Consider the following 22,103-nt stretch of genomic DNA (forward strand, 5'->3'; position numbering starts at 1 on the left):
GCAAGCAGGTTTTCGTTAATTTCTAACGATAATTTGTTTTCCCTTAGTCCTAACAGCAGCACAGATGGGGAGATGGGGTTAACTGCCCCTGTGGACTGGTAGCACCGGCGGAATTTTAATGAGCCCAAGAACCAATAAACGATCTTCAGCTCCCTGAAAGGGAGGAGATCACCCCCCAGCCCACCGTGTTTTTAACAAGTATGATGTATTTAGGGAGGGATATTTGTGTGCTGCTGTTAGGACTAAGGGAAAACAAATTATCGTTAGAAATTAACGATTTCCTTACGTCCTACCAGCAGCACAGATGGGGAGATAGCAAGATAAAACCCCTAGGGAGGGTCCTCATGCCTGGCAGAAGTAAGAACTGTCTGCCCAAAAGCCGAAAACTCTGCCATCCTAGCATCTATCCTATAATGGGAGATGAAGGTTGACTCAGAGCTCCAGGAGGCCGCCTTACAGATCAACTCTAAGGGGAGAAGGCTTCTTTCCGCAACCGAGGTGGAGACCGCCCTAGTAGAATGGGCTCTCACAAACTCGGGAGGATCTAAGGTTTGGGAGACAAAAGCTTCCTTAATGGCCTCCTTGATCCAGCGACTAATGGTGGCTTTAGACGCTTTACGGCCTTTAGACTTACCGGCAAACAGGATAAGGAGATTCTCATCTATCCTGAACTCTCTGGATCTATCCACATAGATCTGGAGGCATCTAGAAATATCCAGCGGATCTCTAGCTGGAGTATCAGAGGAGGAGGCTGTAAACAAAACTGGTAAGGAGATTACCTGGTTGATGTTTTGAAAAGTAGGCACCTTAGGTCTGAAGTATGGTAAAAACTTCAGGAGTACTCTGTCCTGTAAGAAAATAATATATGGATGAATTGCAGAGAAAGCCTGCAATTCAGAGACTCTTTTGGCTGAGGCTATAGCCAGAAGAAAGACCATCTTTAGAGTTAAATATTTAAAATCAACCTCCTCCAAAGGCTCGAAGGGGGGAGATGCTAGACCCCTGAGCACTACTGAAAGATCCCATTGGGGAATGGGTTTCAGTATAGTAGGCTTTAGTCTTTCCGCTCCCTTCAAGAAGCGTTTGATGAGTGGGTCCCGAGAGTATGGCCTGTTGAGACAGGCCGAGATGGCACAAATTTGTACCTTCAAGGTAGCTGGAGATAGGCCTCTATCTAATCCGTCCTGAAGGAAATGTAGTATCGCAGGAAGGGGCGAATCTGTAGACGCCACCTGTTTGGAATCACACCATGCCACGAAGATTCTCATGATCCTGGAGTAGGCCTTGTTTGTAGACTCTGCTCGGGAATGCGACAAAGTTCTCAGGACCGACTCGGAAAGCCCTTCTATGTTGGGAAGGGACTGATCAACCTCCAGGCTGTCAGGTTGAACCTGTGCAGATCTGGGCAGAGGTGAGTGTCCCACAACACCAGGGTCTGCTCCGGGGGGAGTCTCCAGTATTGTCCCCGACTCATCTGAATGAGCTGGGTAAACCAGGATCTTTTGGGCCAAAACGGTATGATGGCTATTACCGAGGCCTGATCCTGACGGATTTTCATCAATACCCTCGGTATCATGGAAAAAGGAGGGAAGATGTAAGCCAGCCTGAACCTCCACGGTATCGACAGAGCATCTATCGCCAGGGGGTTGTCTTCCCGGTACAGGGAACAGAACCTCAGCACCTTGGCGTTGAACCTGGTTGCCATGAGGTCCACCTCTGGCATACCCCAACTGTGAACTAGCTGCCTGAAGACCTCCGGATGCAGAGACCACTCCATGGTCGGTAATCCTCGACTTAAGCGGTCTGCTATCATATTGAGGGAACCTCGGATATGAATGGCAGATAGATGGGAAAGGTTCAGCTCTGCCCACCGAAGGATCACCCCGATCTCTGATAGAAGGGGTAATGACCTTGTGCCTCCCTGCTTGTTTATATAAAGAACCGCAGTCATATTGTCTGACTGGACTTTCACCGCTTTGCCCCGAATCTGAGGGGCGAAGTGAAGGAGGGCTAGCCGGATAGCTCGCATCTCGCGAAGATTGGAGGAAAGATGCCGCTCCAGGGGGGACCAAGATCCCTGCACTTGGGATCCGTCCAGGTGAGCGCCCCAGCCTACAAGGGACGCGTCTGTAGTCAATATGACCCAAACTGGTTGGGTCATAGACTTCCCTGCTGGCAGTCGAAACCACCATCTGAGGGAATTCCGGGTTTGACCGGACAGGGAGCACAGGGAATCTAGCCCCGCAGGGCTGCCGTTCCATAAGTGTAAGACCTCCGACTGAAGAGGACGGAGGTGCCATAGCGCCCAAGGGACTGCGTCCGCAGCCGCTGACATGAGCCCCACCATCTTCATGAGAGTCCGAATAGAGACTCGACGAGGGACATGAAGGACCTTTGCCAGGTCCTGAATCCTCGCTTTCCTTTCTTGAGTCAACCGGAGGGACATCTCCACAGAGTCGACCACGAATCCTAAATAATGGATTGAAGATGATGGGCTCACATTCGACTTCTGCCAGTTGATAATCCAGCCTAGGCGGAGAAGAAAGGAGATTGCGACCTGAAGATGGTGGGTAAGGATCGGAACTGAAGAGGCTATGAAAAGCCAATCGTCCAGATAAGGAATAATAGTCAGCCCTTGAAGTCTCAATGCTGCCACCACCGATACCACCACCTTGGTGAAGATAAGGGGGGCAGAAGAGATTCCGAAGGGGAGCGCAGTGAACTGAAAGTGCCTGCGAACCCCTGAAAACTGGACCGCGATCCTGAGAAATTTCCGGAAAGCGGAATGGATCGGAATGTGAAGATAAGCATCTTTGAGGTCCAGAGTAGCCATGACATCCCCGAGGTTGAGGATATGGGCGACTGACCTTATGGTTTCCATGCGAAACCTTGTTTTCCTTATAAATCGATTGAGAAATCTCAAATCGATGATAATCCGGAGGTCTCCCGTCTTTTTGGGAACCAGGAACACTGGTGAGTAAATGCCTAGGCCTCTCTCCCCTGCCGGCACATTCTCTAGGGCTCCCTTGGAGATATAGTCCTCGATGTAAGATTCCAGGACCACTTGTTTGGCCGGCCCGAAGTTTCGTGTAGCGACGAATCTCTCTGGGGGGAGAGAGAGAAAGTCTACCCGGTACCCGACGGAGACTAAGTTCAGAACCCAAGGGTCTGCGATCAACTGACTCCAAGAGTCCTTGAAATGGGAGAGATGGCCCCCCACGGGCGTTTGGGGGAGTGGTACGGGAAAGTCTAGAGGAGACACTGCAGGGACAGCAGGACTTATCCAAGAGCCTCGAAGAGGCCCATAGTCAGGAGGGTTTTGCCTCCTTAGCGGGTTTACGGGAGCGCCTCGAATATTTACGAGACAGTCCCCCCCAATCTCTACGCCTAGATTGCTGCCCCGGACGTCCTTCGCGCTTCTTTTCCTGCCTGGGGCGTCCCCGAAAGGGCTGCTGGGGGAGGCTCTTACCTTTTTTGTCAGAGAGCCCCTCCATTATTTTATCCAATTCGGACCCAAACAGCCTGTCTGGTTCGAAGGGGAGCCCACAAAGATTAAACTTGGACGCGTTGTCCGCGACCCAAGGTTTCAGCCAGAGTGGTCTGCGGGCAGCCGAAACTAAGGCCATAGTTTTGGCGGCCAGCTTCAACTGCATCTGGGTGGAGTCGACTAAGAAATCCATAGCCAGGTTGGCTGACTTGAAAGCTGCTAAGATATCATCCCTGGATACGCTCTGGTCCACATCTGTCTGGATCTGATTGAGCCTAGAGCGTAAATAGGTGGCTACTTCAGTGGCCGCAATCAAAGTTGATGCGGAGGCAGCGGCCGCCGCATAACTCCTTCTGAGGGTGCACTCTGCCCTCCGATCTAGAGGGTCCTGCAGACTAGACCCATCATCTGCAGGGACTAGAGTGCGCCGGGACAACTTGGCTATCGCCATGTCCACCTTGGGAATGGAACCCCACGATTCCACCAAGGGTTTAGCCATCGGGTACATCAGTTTAAACTTTCTAGTGAGAACTGGGCCTTTCTCAGGCTTTCGCCATTCTGTGCGCATCACAGAGAGAAGGGTCTCATCCGCTCTGAAGACACGCTGTGTCCGTACGGCGGGATCCGTGGACGCCGTGCGACAACTCTCACACCTAGAGTAGGGACAGCCGTCGTCTAAGGGCGTGTTACAATCAAAGCACGCCAAATGCTTCCTCTTAGCCCCAGCTTTTCGCTGATCCAGATCCTTGGGGGAAGCCATAGTCTGTAATTGGAAACAAAAAAGACAGGTCATAACACCTACAAAAAAATTGGAGGTGGAGAAACGAGACCTTAAGGGGGGCCCACCAGCACTAGAGAAATATAGAGCTGCAGAAGAGGAACACACAAACCCACGTCAAGCAATAATATAAGGATATCACAAGGCACAGGGAACTATGGAGCTAGCTTGTCAAAGCAATGCAACCAGAGCACTGAATGACAGGCTCTGGGCGCTTAAAAGGAAGAAGCCCCGCCCCTGGGCGGGTCCCAAATCGTAAGTATCCTAAGATATAAGACAGCTAAACAAACTAGCTAAACATGCTTTGGATAGCTGCCCCAGGTCATCCTGGATCACAGGATGTCTATAGGGAAGTAAATCTTATCAAGAGGGTGAGGATAGAACCTCAGCCGCGCTGCGAAAAAACCGGAAGTGACGTAGCGCAGCTAGTGCGCATCACTTCCGGAAGATGGCGGCGCCCATAGCGCCACACGCATGTGGCGATGGGAGGAACGGGAGACCAGGAGAAACTGAAAGGAGAGGGAAGGGGGACACCCCGCTCCCCGCGGTCCCCAGGTATAAAAAAATCGCCGCAATCCGCCTGAAATAAAGGCAAAAAGAGAGCCATGTAAAAAAACGGGGCGATCCTTTACAAGAAAGAGAAAGGAGCCCCTAACTCTCAGCTCCCAGAAGGAGCGATACGCCAGTCCAACCTGTCCAAAGGACAGAAAAAAACACGGTGGGCTGGGGGGTGATCTCCTCCCTTTCAGGGAGCTGAAGATCGTTTATTGGTTCTTGGGCTCATTAAAATTCCGCCGGTCCTACCAGTCCACAGGGGCAGTTAACCCCATCTCCCCATCTGTGCTGCTGGTAGGACGTAAGGGAATCAGTGATTTATATAATTGTTACAAAGACAATATAAAGTCATGGTGGGAGGTTAAATCCCTGGAGAGCTACATAGGGCACAAGATCGTCCCGCGTGGATTGCGCCTCCGGGTGCGACCAGCCGACAGAATCTCTTCACCAGCACTTCTGACCAAGTGGGAAGATATGCTCACCCAGAGCTCACTAGCACTTATGAGCCTGCTATTAGAGGAGGAGAAACAGGTGTTTGATCGCTCCTCTAAGAAGTTACAGGAACAAATTGAGGCCGCTCTGAAGCTTAGAGAAGATCCTGAGTTTGCAAGACACGAGACGTCATGACAATCCTCTGTTGATCGATTTCAGGGGCTAATTAAAGAACGCAAACACAGACAGTTTGTTAGGGACCTGTGTGAATTTAGGGAAAACCGTGCATACACGGTAGGCCAGGGACCTGTAGTGGGCTCGGAACCCTCCTCCTCTGAGATCGATTCTTCAGATACGGACTCTTACTCTAAATCATACGGAGGATCGTCCAACCGGGGTCAATCGGGACCCAGACGACAAGGAGGACGAGGATGGCCGAGAGGCGGAGGCTACAGAGGCAGGGGACGAGCGAAACGAGGATCAAAATACCTCCTCCTCCTCACCTCCCTCTAGTCCCTTCAACAACACCATGCCGCAACAACAGCCGTCTTTTTTAGAGAAGAGTGCGATCCCATACCAACTTCGGGATCGCGGCCGTCTGGACAGGGGGCAGTAGCCAACCTCCAGATTGTTAATCTATCCGCTAGAAGTCTCAGCCCGGAAGAGGTGGGGGTCCTGAAGAGGGGACTGTCATTCGTACCGACCACTAGTTTCAGCCTCTTTACTTGGACTAAGGACCTCCACCTCTTCTGCAGGAGACTTAAGTGGCACAAGTTCTTCAGTGTTTCAAATAGGGAGACTTGTAATAGGCTGGGTCTGGATGAAGGGGATTTTGGCGACTTGCAAACCCTTATGGATCTGAGTAGGGATCATAATCGTGTCCCTGGTACGGGCCCTTTCACCACACTGAAGTCCAAAAGTAAAAGGATGCCACCTCCGGCCAATTATGAACACGTCGATATCTTCCTTCAGATGGTCACGAGCGATCTGGAACAACTAGGTCAAATGGGACCTAAATCCTTTAATCTCTCCCCCACGGAGATGCGGACACTGAGGTCACTTGAAAAGGACAACACCATCGTCATCAAACCGTCGGATAAGGGCGGCAATTTGGTTGTCCTAGACTGCGATTTCTACATGCGCATGTGCCTGGATCTCCTGAGGGATAAAGAGGGCTATGGGATCTTACCTACTAACCTGACTCAGCCCTTTTTAGAAGATCTGAGACAGATATTGCAGACCGGCCTAAACAACAAAGTCATTAGTATGACAGAATTCGACTTTCTTTTACCGGCTAAACCTCTGATAGCTACATTTTACGGACTTCCGAAAATACATAAGGGTACAGCCCCCCTTAGAGGCCGCCCAATTGTTTCGGGTGTCAATTCCCTAACCCAGAACTGTGGGGTGTATCTGGATCGGGTGTTGGGGGAGTTCGTTGTGTCCCTCCCGGCCTACACGAGGGACACAATGGACTTCCTCAACAAAATTGATACCCTTAACCTTGATCCAGACTGTCTGTTGGCCAGTATTGATGTCGAATCATTGTACAGTTCCATCCCACATCAATGTGGACTTAGAGCCATTGAGTATTTCCTTCGCACCAGGGGAATACAGTGTGGCTCACACAATGACTTTATCTTGAAACTGCTGGAGTTCACCCTGACCCACAATTTTTTCCTTTACAACGCGCGTTTCTACTACCAGCTCAGGGGGACGGCAATGGGCAGCCCATGTGCCCCAACTTATGCCAATCTATTCCTGGGCTGGTGGGAGGACACCCACGTTTTTCCCGATCACGTCATCTGGTGGTCCAATAACATCCAGTTCTGGACGTGCTATACTGACGACGTGTTCGTGGTATGGAAGGGTGGACCAGCAGACTTCAAGAGGTTTATCTCGGATCTCAACAAAAACGAGATAGGCCTCAGGTTCACCTTTGAACTTGAGTCGGAGAGTATCACCTTCCTGGACTTGAGAGTCACCAAGTTAGGAGACAAGCTATCCTCAAACATCTATAGGAAGACTATGGCCACAAACTCCTTGCTTCACTGGAGCAGTGATCACCAGGCTCCACTCAAACGGGGCATACCCAGAGGCCAATACCTCCGGGTTAAAAGGAACTGTTCCAGCGATGTATCCTTCTTCAGTGAGGCAAGGGGTTTGCAGGAGAGATTTAGGGCCAGGGGTTACCGTCAACCAGTACTGCGAGACGCATTTAAGTATGCATCGGCAAGTGCTCGGACTGACTGTAGTTGGTAGGTGTATGTGTGTCAAAGTCAACAATCAAGAGAAGACTTCACTAGAGTGAATACAGAGGGTTCACCACAAGATGTAAACCATTGGTGAGCCTCAAAAACAGGAAGGCCAGATTAGAGTTTGCCAAACGACATCTAAAAAAGCCTTCACAGTTCTGGAACAACATCCTATGGACAGATGAGACCAAGATCAACTTGTACCAGAGTGATGGGAAGAGAAGAGTATGGAGAAGGAAAGGAACTGCTCATGATCCTAAGCATACCACCTCATCAGTGAAGCATGGTGGTGGTAGTGTCATGGCGTGGGCATGTATGGCTGCCAATGGAACTGGTTCTCTTGTATTTATTGATGATGTGACTGCTGACAAAAGCAGCAGAATGAATTCTGAAGTGTTTCGGGCAATATCTGCTCATATTCAGTCAAATGCTTCAGAACTCATTGGACGGCTCTTCACAGTACAGATGGACAATGACCCAAAGCATACTGCAAAAGCAACCAAAGAGTTTTTTAAGGGAAAGAAGTGGAATGTTCTGCAATGGCCAAGTCAATCACCTGACCTGAATCCGATTGAGCATGCATTTCACTTGCTGAAGGGAAAATTCCCCTAGAAAAAGCAGGAACTGAAGACAGTGGCAGTAGAGGCCGGGCAGAGCATCACCAGGGATGAAACCCAGCGTCTGGTGATGTCTATGCATTCCAGACTTCAGGCTGTAATTGACTGCAAAGGATTTGCAACCAAGTATTAAAAAGTGAAAGTTTAATTTATGATTATTCTGTCCCATTACTTTTGGTTCCTGAACAAGTGGGCGACACATATGCAAACTGTTGTAATTCCTACACCGTTCACCTGATTTGGATGTAAATACCCTCAAATTAAAGCTGTCAGTCTGATTAAAAAGGTTAAAAATAAAATAAGCACTTGGCAAAGGTTATTGATTCGTCAGGCTGATCGAATTGCTATTGTTAAGATGGTTTTGCTACCACAGATTCTATATGTGCTCTCCTCTTGCCCTGTATGGATAGACGATCGTTTTTTTAATGCATTGGAGGGATTGATAAATGATCTCATATGGGGGAGAAAAAGGGTAAGGTTGAAACAAAAATATTTGTGGTTAGATGAAGAAGATGGTGGTTTGTCCGTTCCATGCTTTCGTGGCTACTACTATGCATCCCAGCTGCAATGGTTAATGACGGAAGACGACAGTTTGCGTCGCTTTCTGTTGGATAAGAGAGAAGGTACACAGTATAACATGGTTAGTGTTTTAGAAACAGGGATGTTAAAAATAAAGGGCAGGAGGTGCCCAATTAGTAAAATGATATACTTAATATGGGTTAAAGTTAAGAAATTACTGGGTATAGTTCACTCATCAAGTATTACCCCTATATGGGGAAATATACATTTAGTCGAGTTTCAGAGGTTAGATGATTATTTATTTTGGGAAAGAAACGGTATAAAGTTTATTTCACAGATTGAGGTGGAAGGAAAGATGAAGACACTAGAAGAAATTGGGCCTAGTATAGAGGTAGACACCCTTACACGATTTAGATATTATCGATTAAAACATGCATTTGAGTTAACTAAAAACAAAAAATATTTAAGCACAAAATATTCAGAATTTATAGAATTCTGTTATTATCGTAATGGGACTAAAATATCAATTTCACAGATATATAAAAAGATTAAGAGGGGGTTAGGTGGGGTGATTAAATTTAAAAGTGAAAGTAAATGGGCACAGGAAGCGGAGTCTGATACTTTAGACTGGGGTCTTATTTATAAAAGTATAAAGAGGTGTACTATATCGAGTAATTTCCGGCTGATACAGTTTTTCATTCTCCATCGAACCTATATAACTCCCCGGGTGGTGAGCAGGATGTATAAAACAAATGATTCTAGATGTTGGAAGTGTAGAATGTACAATGCAGACTTCGTTCATGTGATCTGGCACTGTCCTCGAATGCAGGTTTACTGGGCCCAGGTATTCCAGGAGCTCACTGGGGTAACTGGGTGTAATGTGCCATTGGAGATCTCGACAGCGGTGCTGGGCTACATTAAGGAAGTTGGTTTGGATAGAAAAAGTGAAAGTAAATGGGAAAAGGGTCTAATGTTGGCGCGGGTTGTTGTGGCCAGAGAGTGGGGGGCGGATAAACCACCAAATATTGAAGAGTGGAAGAAGTTATGTGAGAGGGTGCAGAGATATGAATATGCCTGTAAGAAAATGAAATAGGAAAACTAACTGTATGAAAGGCAGGAAGAGTCTAAAAATTGGAAAACCCAAATCCCCGATATGGGATCATGAAATCAAATTCTCTATAGAAACCACCAAGACAACCAGGGGTGGGGGGGAGGGGGGGGGGTGGGATAGGCTGGGGTTATAGATGTTCTGTATATGAAATGAGAACTGTGTACTAAACGCGCGAGCATATTTTTGCTCCATTATTAATTATCCTGTTCATGTTCACTTGTATTTTTATATGTTGAAAATAAAAAAAGAGATTCAAAAAAAAAAAAAAAAAAAAGCTGTCAGTCTGCAGTTAAGCACATCTTGTTGGTTTCATTTCAAATCCATTGTGGTGGTGTATAGAGCCCAAAATTTTAGAATTGTGTCGATGTCCCAATATTTATGAACCTGCCTGTACGTTCTTTGTGTACATGAAAAACCATTCTTACTTCACTTCTTCCAAGCATGCCTACTCTCCTCCCCTTTGTGGCACACAAGAAAAGACATCCTCTCATTCAGCTCCTGTAAGAAAGGACATGCTGGAAGACAACAGTAGACAGTTACAAAACATAGAATCCAGAGATACATGTGACGCTTACTTATCTGCCAAAATTGATGTATTACCAACATTGGGTAGGAGCATCAGGGGAACTATATAAATACCCCACTCGATAGAATAAATCAAAGTTCACGTTCCGAGGTGATCCTTGTTCTTCTTTCTTTGTTCTTTAGGTTCAAGTTCCAGATCGGACCGCGATCTAGTGAAAGGATGGTATTTCCCGTTGCAAAGTAGCGTTGCCTAGTCTCTCAAGTTTGATGATCCGGTCGCTTGAAGGCTCCATCCTGAAGTGCAGCTTTTGCTTCTTGTAACGACTGGTAAGTAGCATACGAACCATCTGCACTGACACTGAAAATCTTTATGGTGGCAGGATACAGAAGTGCAAACTTGATTTGTGAGTGGTATAACTTGGAACAAATGCCCGAGAACTCATTTCTTTTTCTGGAAACTTCCTTGGAAAAGTCCTCAAATAGTAATATTCTGCATCCTCGTATCTCTAGTGGCGCTTTAATCCTTTTATAAACCTTTAGAATGGCAGCTGTCTCTGAAAAATCTAGGTACAGAGCTATGACTTGCCTGGGGCATTGGGATAGTGCCGGAAGCTTAATGGATTCGGGTGGTTCTTGGTGTTGAGGTGGTAATGGTGGGCCAATCCTATGAGCCCTCTCCACCTTACAGGAATTAGGTAGATTGAGCTTTTTTGGGATTTCCAGCTCGTAAATGGATATTAGTTCTTAGTGTGATATTGCCTCCGGCAGACCCACAAACCTTAGATTATTTCGTCTGGAGCGGTTCTCTAGGTCCTCTTCTTTTATTTTCGCGGGTCAGAGTGTCAATTGAGATGCGTAGGGCAGTGCGCTCATCATCCAGCGCATTCACTCTCTTCTACCTCACTTATGCGCCGGTTATGATCCGTCAGTTCTTGTCGTAGATCAGAAAGGGAGGCAGCTACAGTGGTAGAGAGGTATTCCTGTAAGTCAGGCAGGATTCAGGTTGCCACCTCAACCAGTTTTTTATAGTCCACTTTTATTTTCTTCAGGGAAATCCACTCCGTCAAGCGAAGACTCAACTGGAGGGAGCAGCATGTTGTCATCGTGGTCTGTCGGTGGAGCGGGATCTGCCATCTTGGAGGACAGTGAGGTATGTTTCGGTGTCTTCTGTTCCGATTTCTGTTGCATTCTGCTCCCCGAGCGAACAAGATACCGGTCCATAAGACGCCGGACCGATGGTAGTGTGCGGCAAGCCCAGTACTTGATATGAATCAAGGATGGTATGATAGGGAGCAGAAGATAATCAGAGCTCGTGGAGCGGAGCACTAGAAGCTGCGACCAGTCATGCTAGCGCCAGAACCGGAAGTCTTTCTTGCGTTTTAATACTGAAGAAAATAAAAAATAAACCTTTGAGGAAAAAAATAGTTTTTTTTAATAACCATCTTCTGACCTCTATAACTTTTTTGTAGTTATGTGTACGGGGCTGTGTGAGGGCTAATTTTTTGCGGGACGATCTGTTCTTTTCAGTGATTACCAATTTGATGTGTGTGTGACTTTTTCCCACCCAATTTGGGACACGTAAGTGACTAACATGGAAAGCGGTTCGATAAAGATATTTCTACAGGGGAGAACAGGTATCAAGGCCGCTGGAATCTCAACATGATGGGGACTAGAGTTGAGCGGACACCTGGATGCTCGGGTTCGACAGGTTTGGACGAACTTTGGATAAAAGTTCGAGTTCGGGACCCGAACTTGACCCCGAACCAGAACCCCATTGAAGTCAATGGGGACCCGAACTTTTGAGCACTAAAATGGCTGTAAAAATGTCATGGAAAGGGCTAGAGGGCTGCAAATGGCATCAAAATGTGGTTAAGAGCATGGCAAGTGCTCTGCAAACAAATGTGGATAGGGAAATGACTTAAAATAACATAAAATACATAAAAATAAAAAATAGGAATCAGGTCCATATGGAGTAGGAGGTTGAGGAGGCGGTGGATGTGGCAGTGTAGGTGGAAGCGGCGGTGGAGGAGGAAGTAGCCTACACTGGTTTTTGGTTTCACATTTTATTTTTTAAATTAGGGTACACCCCAAAACATTGGGAAATATAACCTGTGATAACCCCCTCCAGTCATGCTAAACACACATTCAGACAATACACTGGCTGCAGGGCAGGCCAGCACCTCCAAGGGGTAAAGGGCAAGATCAGGCCATGTGCCCAATTTGGAGACCCAGAAGTTGTCAGTCAGTTTGTGTAGGTGTGTGCACACATACTGCTCCACCATGTCACACGTCCCTGTGATGTTCACGATCCAATTTGATATCTGCTCTATCAACTTTCGATGTTCTTTTATGCGCCTACCATGGTGATTACGGGTGGCGGGGAATCAGGGTTCCATGCCGGAGAGGGAGCGTGAGAAAGAGATACCACATCCAAGGGAGGATTCATTTTTTCAAATTTAAAATTATAGAGTTGAAATACGCGAGAAATTATTAAAGCATAAAAGTGTGACAACTTTTTAAAGTTTAAGCATTGAATGAAAGGATGTGGCGCGCATTAATTACTGAAGAATTTCAGAAATTTTATTCCCTGTCACCTATGCATAGCAGGTGTTTATTCACATCTAAAATTGTATAATGTCAACCCAAGAATGTAGCGTATTTTTCACCGTATAAGACGCACCGGCGTATAAGACGCACCTAGGTTTTTGGGGAGGAAAATAAGAAAAAAAATATTTTGAACCAAAAGGTGCGCTTTTGAACTAATTGTGGTCTGTGGGTGATGCACTGTTATGGAGGATCTGTGGATGACACACTGTTATGGGGGATCTGTTGTTATGGGGGATCTGTGGGTGACGCACTGTTATGGGGGATCTGTGGGTGACGCACTGTTATGGGGGATCTGTGGGTGACGCACTGTTATGGGGGATCTGTGGGTGACGCACTGTTATGGGGGATCTGTGGGTGACGGACTGTTATGGGGGATCTGTGGGTGACGCACTGTTATGGGGGATCTGTGGGTGACGCACTGTTATGAGGGATCTGTGGGTGACGCACTGTTATGGGGGATCTGTGGGTGACGCACTGTTATGGGGGATCTGTGGGTGACGCACTGTTATGGGGGATCTGTGGGTGACGGACTGTTATGGGGATCTGTGGATGACGCACTGTTATGGGGGATCTGTGGGTGACACTTATGGGGGATCCTCTCTGGATGGCACTGTTATGAGGATCTGTGTATGACAGTTATGGGGGGGATCTGTGGATGACACATATATAGCATCTTATGCTATGTGTCATCCACAGATCCCCTCCATAAGTGTGGGGGTCGCATTTGCTTTTATAATGGGGGTGGGGGTCGCATCTGCATTTATAATGACAGCGGGGCCCGTGCAGTGACTGTATTCTACTACACGGGCCCCGCTTACTGTATAATCATATCCCTAATAGTTAATTGTTGTGTGCATGTAAAAGCATAATGAGCGTTAATGATGAGCGCTGTCTATTACTTACAATTAGAAGCGCTCGCCGTTCGGAGCAGAGAGGAGGGAGGAGGCAGGCCGGGAGGACGGGCGCTGGCAGTGTGAGTCATACGTCATGCGCCCAGGCCGCCTGCTTCATTCATAAAGTGGGCGGCGCAGGCGCGTGACGTATGACTCACACTGCCAGCGCCCGTCCTCCCGGCCTGCCTCCTCCCTCCTCTTTGCTCCGAACGGCGAGCGCTTCTAATTGTAAGTAATAGACAGCGCTCATCATTAACGCTCATTGTGCTTTTACATGCATACAACGATTAACTATTAGAGATATGATTATACAGTGAGCGGGGCCCGTGTAGTAGAATACAGTCACTGCACGGGCCCCGCTGTCATTATAAATACAGATGCCGCCCCCAGCCCCCGCCCCCAGCCCCTCCTCCCTCACAGCTGATACACCCGCCGCGCGGCATCGCGGCGGGTGTATCATTGAAAACTAGGCAAAATCGGCTACATTCGCCGTATAAGACGCACTGCTATTTCCCCCCCACTTTTGGGGGGAAAAAAGTGCGTCTTATACGGCGAAAAATACGGTAACTGAAAAATTTGTGAAATGTATTAACCTGTCTACTTGGTAGAGCAGGGGTCTATGACAGAAAAAAATTGTTTATTGTCACCCGAAAATGTTAAAGAAAATTATTGAAATTTATTAAGCTGTCAACTAGGTAGAGGAGGGGTATATTACACCCAAAAATTGCACCCGAAAATGTAACTGACAATTTTTTTTTTTTTCGGTCTACTAGTTATAGCAGTAGTACATCATATCCAAAAATTGGTGAATTTCACCAGAAAATGTAACTATTTATTATTTTTTTTTAACCTGTCTACTAGGTATAGCAGTGGTACACCACACCCAAAAATTGGTAAATTTCACCAGAAAATGTAACTGACAAAGTAGTGAAATGACATAAAAGAAAATACGTACAATAAAAAAAAAAATTGATTTATGAGTTCCATATGGAGTAGGAATTTGAGGAGGCGGTGGACGTAGCGGTGTAGGTGGAAGCGGTGGTGGACGAGAAAGAGGTAGCCAACACAGGTTTTTGTTTTTAATTAAATTTTTTTAATTAGGATACACTCCAAAAGAGTGTGAAATATCCAAAATACAAGAATGAGCAATTTTGCTGCAGTATACAATGGCTGGTTAGTGCCTGTATACATGTCTATTCTGCATAAGGTACGGACAAGTCCTGTGGGATCCATGCCTGGTTCATTTTAATGAATGTGAGCTTGTCCACATTGGCTGTGGACAGGCGGCTGCGCTTGTCTGTGATGACGCCCCCTGCCGTGCTAAACACACGTTCAGATAATACACTGGCTGCAGGGCAGGCCTGCACCTCCAAGGCGTAAAGGGCTAGCTCAGGCCATGTGCTTAATTTGGAGACCCAGAAGTTGAAGGGGGCAGACCCGTCATTCAGTACATGTAGGCGTGTGCACACATACGGCTCCACCATGTTGGTGAAATGCTGCCTCCTGCTAAGACGTTCCATATCAGCTGGTGGTGCTGGTTGTTGTGGCGTGCTGACAAAGCTTTTCCACATTTCGGCCATGCTAACCCTGCCTTCTGAGGTGCTGGCGGTGCCCCAGCTGCGTTGGCGACCTCTGCCTTCACCTTGTGCTTCCACTGTGCCCCTGCTGTCAGGTTGTCCTTGTAACGGGGATCCAGTAGCGTGGCCACCACAAATGTTTACCTGGTATTTGTGGGTGCAGGAACCCACCCTCAGAGCCATTTGGGAATGACTGTCCAGAAACCCTTGTAAATGATCCCTCTTCCTCCTCCTCCTCCTGTGTCACATCCTCTTCTGTCATCGCCAGCAGCGTTTTTTCAAGGAGGCATAGAAGTGGAATAGTTACACTGAAAACGGCGTTATCGGCACTGGCCATGTTGGTGGAGTACTCGAAACAGCGCAACAAGGAACACAGGTCACGCATGGAGGCCCAGTCATTGGTGGTGAAGTGGTGCTGTTCCGCAGTGCGACTGACCCGTGCGTGCTGCAGCTGAAACTCCACTATGGCCTGCTGCTGCTCGCACAGTCTGTCCAGCATGTGCAAGGTGGAGTTCCACCTGGTGGGCACGTCGCATATGAGGCGGTGAGCGGGAAGGCCGAAGTTACGCTGTAGCGCAGACAGGCGAGCAGCGGCAGGATGTGAACGCCGGAAGCGCGAACAGACGGCCCGCACTTTATGCAGCAGCTCTGACATATCGGGGTCATTTTTAAGGAATCTCTGCCCCACCAAATTCAGCACATGCGCCAGGCAAGGGATGTGTGTCAAATCGGCTAGTCCCAGAGCTGCCAAGAGATTTCGCCCATTATCGCACACCACCAGGCCGGGCTTGAGGCTCACCGGCAGCAACCACTCATCGGTCTGTTGTTCAAGGCCCGTCCACAGGTCCTGCGCAGTGTGGGGTTTGTCCCCCAAACAGATAAGTTTTAAAACTGCCTGCTGTGGTTTACCCCTGGCTGTGCTGAAGATGGTGGTAAAGGTGTTACGCTGACCGAATGAGGAGGCGGTAGAGGATGCGGAAGCAACAGGAGGCAAAATGAAGCGCCCTGCAATCCTCGGTGGTGGAAGGACATGCGCCAAACTGCTATCCGCCTCAGGCCCAGCCGCCACTGCACTTACCCAGTCTGCTGTTAGGGAGATATAACGTCCCTGACCGTGCTTACTGGTCCACGTATCCGCAGTCAGGTGCACCTTGCCACAGATGACGTTGCGCAGTGCACACCTGATTTTATCCCCTACTTGGTTATGCAGGGAAGGGATGGCTCTCCTGGAAAAGTAGAGACGGCTGGGCACGACGTACTGTGGGACAGTCACCACCATAAGGCCTTTAAAACTATCCGTCTCCACCAGATGGAATGACAGCATTTCAAAGTCTAGTAATTTAGAAATGCTGGCATTCAGGACCAGGGATCGTGGGTGGGTAGGGGGGTTGATTGTGAAATAGGAGGGGTTAATGAGGCGGGGAAAGTTGTAACCAATGAGAGGTACTATGATGGTATTTAAATGTTCCCTGTCACATATTGTAATGTGAGCTTGATAAAGACTGCAAGGTCGAAACATTGCTGTGTAAGGTGCAATAAAATAAGGAAAAGAACAAGATACATTGGAGTGCCGTGGCTTTATACTATTTTCTGACGCTTACGGGGACCAAGAGACCGGGATCCGACTCTACAGGCACCTCCACAGACTAGAATAACTGGAAACCCAGTGAGTAGTGCTGTCTTATTGCTATATTTCTAAATCCTTACTTCGTCACACCAATCATTGCCTCCGTCTGAATAGATGGTGAAAATCTATGAAGAAAAACTAAAGGATCATTCCCATGTGGAAACTGCACTTTTTGTAATCTAATGATACCAACTAAGACATTTGATAATCCCGTTGATGGGGAAAAAAATATCAAGTAATAGATTACATCAATTGTAAGTCAACAGGAGTTGTCATTAAATGTGACTGTCCCAAACTGTATGTAGGGAAGACCATACAAAAATTAAGGAGGCGGATATCAAAACATCTAAGTAGCATCAATACTACAGAAGACACTACACTAGTGAGACATATAAGATCGCAGCATCAAGGAAACGCTTCAAGCTTGAGAGTCTGGGGAATTTGCTAAATGAAACTGGCCCCAGGACAAGGCAATGTGGATAAAAATTGCAGCAAGAGGAGACTAAATTGATATACCGTCTCAACAGCCTGTCACCTTTGGATTAAATGAAGGTTTCATGTATGCATCCTTCCTGTGACACTGCAATATGGATAAAAAAGAGGTGAAGACACCTATGTTAAAGGGAACCTGTCATCAACGTTATGCTGACCTCACTGAAGGCAGCATAAAATAGTGACAGAAATACTGATTTCAGCCGTGTGTCACTTATGAGCTAAAAGTAAGTGGTTGCTGAGAACCAGCATCATAATCATCACAGCACAGGCCTTGAAAAGAGTCAAATTTACCTGAGAAGAGTCCTGGTTATTCATAATCTCCTGCTCTCTGCCATCTGCTAATGATTGGCAGTTCTCTCCTAGAGAGAAAGGGAGAAAACTCGGTACAAGACTGTCAATCATCAGCAGGTGGGCAGGGAGAGCAAAATGCTATCTAGTGTAGGATGTCTATTTGGCACTTGTGGTCCGCTGCGGCTATCCTCCATTGTACGCATTTCTTGCTGGGGATCGCCATTAGCAATGGACCACATGTGGAGGATTTGCTCCCCCGGTTATAAATGCACAACTGCATGTGGGGTTGAGCATTTCCTGCTTTTTGAGACCACGTTATATTATGCAATTTGTATATGTATGTCTGGAGGTGTATAAACTCCAAATTTGAATGTGCCTGATTTTCATCTATAGGCAGCATTCGGTGCACTTGTGAGGCCTGCATCATATCAGTCAGCTCTGGGTGGGGCTCACAGCCTCCTCCCATTGCATGTGTGATTTCACACTGGAGGCAACTGGGAGCTGTTTGCTGTGAGTCGGACCTTACACTTCTGTAATTCGCCCACTGGCTCCTGGTACTGCCCATATGGCACAGGTTGGTTAGCGTTAGGTCCTGTTCCACCTGAGATACCTTGACGTGGTGCGCAGGCTTTGGTATGTCCTTCATATAAGGATATATTGGCTAAAGTCTCATTTTAACATCAGTGTGAGGGTTTAGTCAGATTTTGTTGATTGCATCCACCACAGTAGTACCTATACTTCTAAATGTGTCATGCCCTGCTCAGATTATGTGCGGAGGTCTGCCAGGCTAGCAGCACGTGTGTAGTTTTTAGTTTTTGTTTTGGAGTTGAGCTGTATCCGCCTCCCTTCAGGTGCTCTGGGTGGGGTCGTTTGTAGGAATTTAAATCATGCCTCTTCCCAGTGTTCCATGCGGGTAATAGCTTCAGTCTTGCTCTGTAGAAGGAAGGAAGGATTTGCCATTTCTGCTCTGTGACAAGATAAGTTGATTTTGGTTTTCTTTTGGGTGTCCTGTCTAGGCTGTTAGGGAGACGCCTGCCTCCTCCAGGTCCTGAGGAAGCAGGCTATACCAGTGTATTACCAGTACAGTAATACACTGGTATAGATCATACCAGTGTATTACTGTATTGCGGCGGCAGCAGGGAGCGCACGGTGTCATAGCAACCAGTGACGCCGTGCGCTCCTGCTCTCAGGAGGGATCCAGGCCGCGGTTCCACGGCCCGCACACGGCTGTGAAACACGGCCGTGTGCATGGGGCCTTATCTTGTACTGAGCAGGAACAGCAATCCTTCCCTCCTTCCTTCCTCTGAACAAGACAGAAGCTATAACCCGCACAGGACACTGGGAGTGGGTGTAATTTAAGCTCATACCAACGACCCCACCCAGTGCACCTGAAGGGAGGTGGATACAGCTCAACTCCAAAACAATAACAAAAGGCTACACATGTGCTGCTAATCTAGCAGACCTCCGCACATGACCTGAGCAGGGAATGACAGTTTATTCCCACCTTCAGTGTCTGAACGTGGGCACAGTAGTCTAGGGAGAGCTGGTAAAGATTTGTAAGGAGGTGACCTTTTATCCCCAGCTTCTGGCCTAGACACTTGTTTGTGGTTTTCTGTGGTATCTTGTATCCTGTCCAGCGTGACATTATAACCCGCCAAAACCTAGACTGCCATTTCTCAGCAGCTTTGAGATGGAGTCAATTGATTCGTTGGTTGATCGCATGCAGGAATTACCTGACCTCCGCAATGCAGTTTCACTTTGTCAGAATTGTCTGCTTCATGGCTCTACTTGTGGGAGTCGGTTTTCTGGGGGTGTTGATGATTTTATCCGCTTTAGAGAGTCATGCAAGCTGTATTTTCAGCTGCGTCCGTCTTTATCTGGTGATGAGAGTCAGAGAGTAGGGATAATCATTTCCCTGCTTAAAGGGGACGCGCAGTCCTGGGTCTTTTCTCTGCCAACCAGTTCTCTGGTCCTCCGGTCGGTGGATTAATTTTTTAAAAGCCTTGGGATTAATTTATGATGACCCAGATCGGGTCTCGATGGCAGAATCTAAGTTGCGTACTTTATCACAAGGAGAACATTCTGCAGAGGTGTATTGTGTTGAGTTTAGGAGTAGAGATGTCCCGAACTATTCACCGGCGAACAGTTCCCGGCGAACATAGCTTGTTCGCGTTCGCCGCAGCGGGTGAACATATGCGATGTTCGGTCCGCCCCCTATACATCATCATTGAACAAACTTTGACCCTGTACCTCAGTCAGCAGACACATTCCAGCCAATCAGCAGCAGACCCTCCCTCCCAGACCCACCCACCTCCTGGACAGCATCCATTTTAGATTCATTCGGAAGCTGCATTCTCAGTGAGAGGAGGGACAGAGCTGCTGCTGATTTAATAGGGAAATCGATAGCTAGGCAAGTGTATTCAGTGTCCACTGCAGTCCTGAAGGACTCATCTGATCTCTGCTGTAAGGACAGCACCCCAAAAAGACCTTTTTAGGGCTAGAACATCAGTCTGCTTTTTTTTAAATTATTTTTCTCTGTGTAATCAAATTGCAGTTGCCTGCCAGCGTGTGTGTCAGACCCACAGCGTATACTGTGCCCACTTGCCCAGTGCCACCACTCATATCTGGTGTCACATTTCAGCTTGCATTAAAAAAAAATATTAATAATTTGACTGTAATATAATAGCAGTCAGTTGCCTGCCAGCGTGTGTGTCAGGCTCACAGCCCTGCAAGTGCCCTGCTCGGAACCTTGACGCACCATCCTCCTCCAGCTCAGCTTCGGGCACCTCTCAAGTTACCACTCGCCCGCCTGCCGCCACCACCAACACTAGCCCCACAGCCGCTTCACTTGATCTGTCAGAGGAGTTATTTACACATCAGTTGGAAGAAATGAGTGATGCGCAACCATTATTGCAAGAGGATGTAGATAACAGGGATATGTCTCAGTCAGGCAGCATTACACACATGGACGTACAGTGTGATGATGATGATGTTGTACCCGGTGCTGCTTCCTTTGTTGAGTTGTCAGATACAAGTGAAGCGGTTGATGATGACGATGTGTCCGTGGATGTCACGTGGGTGCCTGCTCGAAGAGAAGAAGAACAGGGGGAAAGTTCAGATGGGGAGACAGAGAGGAGGGGGAGACAAGTTGGAAGCAGGGGGAGGTGGTCGCAAGGAGCTAGTGGCACAGTCAGACAACATGTATCGGCACCCGTGGTCAGCCAGACAGCACGCCAATCAACCCATGCTGTTGCCACCACCAGAATGCCATCATTGCAAAGCTCAGCAGTGTGGTATTTTTTTTGGTGTGTCTGCCTCTGATAACAGCGATGCCATTTGCAACCTGTGCCAAAAGAAACTGAGTCGTGGGAAGTCCAACACCCACCTAGGTACAACTGCTTTGCGAAGGCACATGATCGCACATCACAAACGCCTATGGGATCAACACATGATGACGAGTAGAAGCAGCACACAAGCTCAAAGCCACCATCCTCCTCCTGGTCCAGCATCTTCAGCTACGTCAACCACTGCTGTCCTCCTTGCCCCCTCTGAACCACCCGCCACTCCGCCTCTCGCCTTGAGCAGTTCCTGCTCATCTGCCCACAGTCAGGTGCTGTCAAGGACATGTTTGAGCGTAAGAAGCCAATGCCACAAAGTCACCCCCTTGCCCGGCATCTGACAGCTGGCTTATCGGAACTCTTAGCCTGCCAGATTTTACCATACAAGCTGGTGGAGTCTGAGGCCTTTGTAGCTATTGGGACACCGCAAATTTGTAGCTATTGGGACACCGCAGTGGAAGGTACCCGGACGAAATTTCTTTGCACAAAAGGCAATCCCCAACCTGTACTCGATTGTGCAAAAGGAAGTCATGGCATGTCTGGCACACAGTGTTTAAACGGATAAGAATAGTACTACTTAACACGCCGCTCATATCTGGTGGCACATTCGATTGCACACGCAGTGCCCCAAATTTGAAGTAGGAGGACCGACCAAGCATCTTTTTCCATCTCCCGGTTCCCAAAATCGATGCCATATACACGTCCCCTGATAGGGGACGTAACAGGGATTAAACTGATAAGAATAGTACCTACTTAACACGCCGCTCATATCTGGTGGCACATTCGATTGCACACTCAGTGCCCCAAATTTGAAGTAGGAGGATCGACCAAGCATCTTTTTCCATCTCCCGGTTCCTAAAATCGATGCCATATACACGTCTCCTTATAGGGGACGTAACAGGGATTAAACTGATAGGAATAGTACTATTTAGCACACCTTATAATTATAATAATAATACTAGTGGACGTAACAGGGATAAACTGACACACCTTATA

At 47.7% G+C, this 22,103-nt stretch overlaps 1 protein-coding gene across 1 annotated transcript in view; it reads left to right on the forward strand.

Annotated features, from left to right (window-relative positions):
* The window catches only part of LOC122939905 (ABC-type organic anion transporter ABCA8-like), a 322,317-nt gene that overhangs the window by 54,201 nt on the left and 246,013 nt on the right, over positions 1 to 22,103 (forward strand). The window contains 2 exon segments of the mRNA XM_044296113.1: positions 10,463 to 10,606; positions 11,329 to 11,429. Of these exon segments, the coding sequence (XP_044152048.1) occupies positions 11,373 to 11,429 (57 nt within the window). The 5' untranslated portion in view covers positions 10,463 to 10,606; positions 11,329 to 11,372.

Source organism: Bufo gargarizans, chromosome 6 (assembly GCF_014858855.1).
Source record: "Bufo gargarizans isolate SCDJY-AF-19 chromosome 6, ASM1485885v1, whole genome shotgun sequence".
NCBI lineage: Eukaryota > Metazoa > Chordata > Amphibia > Anura > Bufonidae > Bufo > Bufo gargarizans.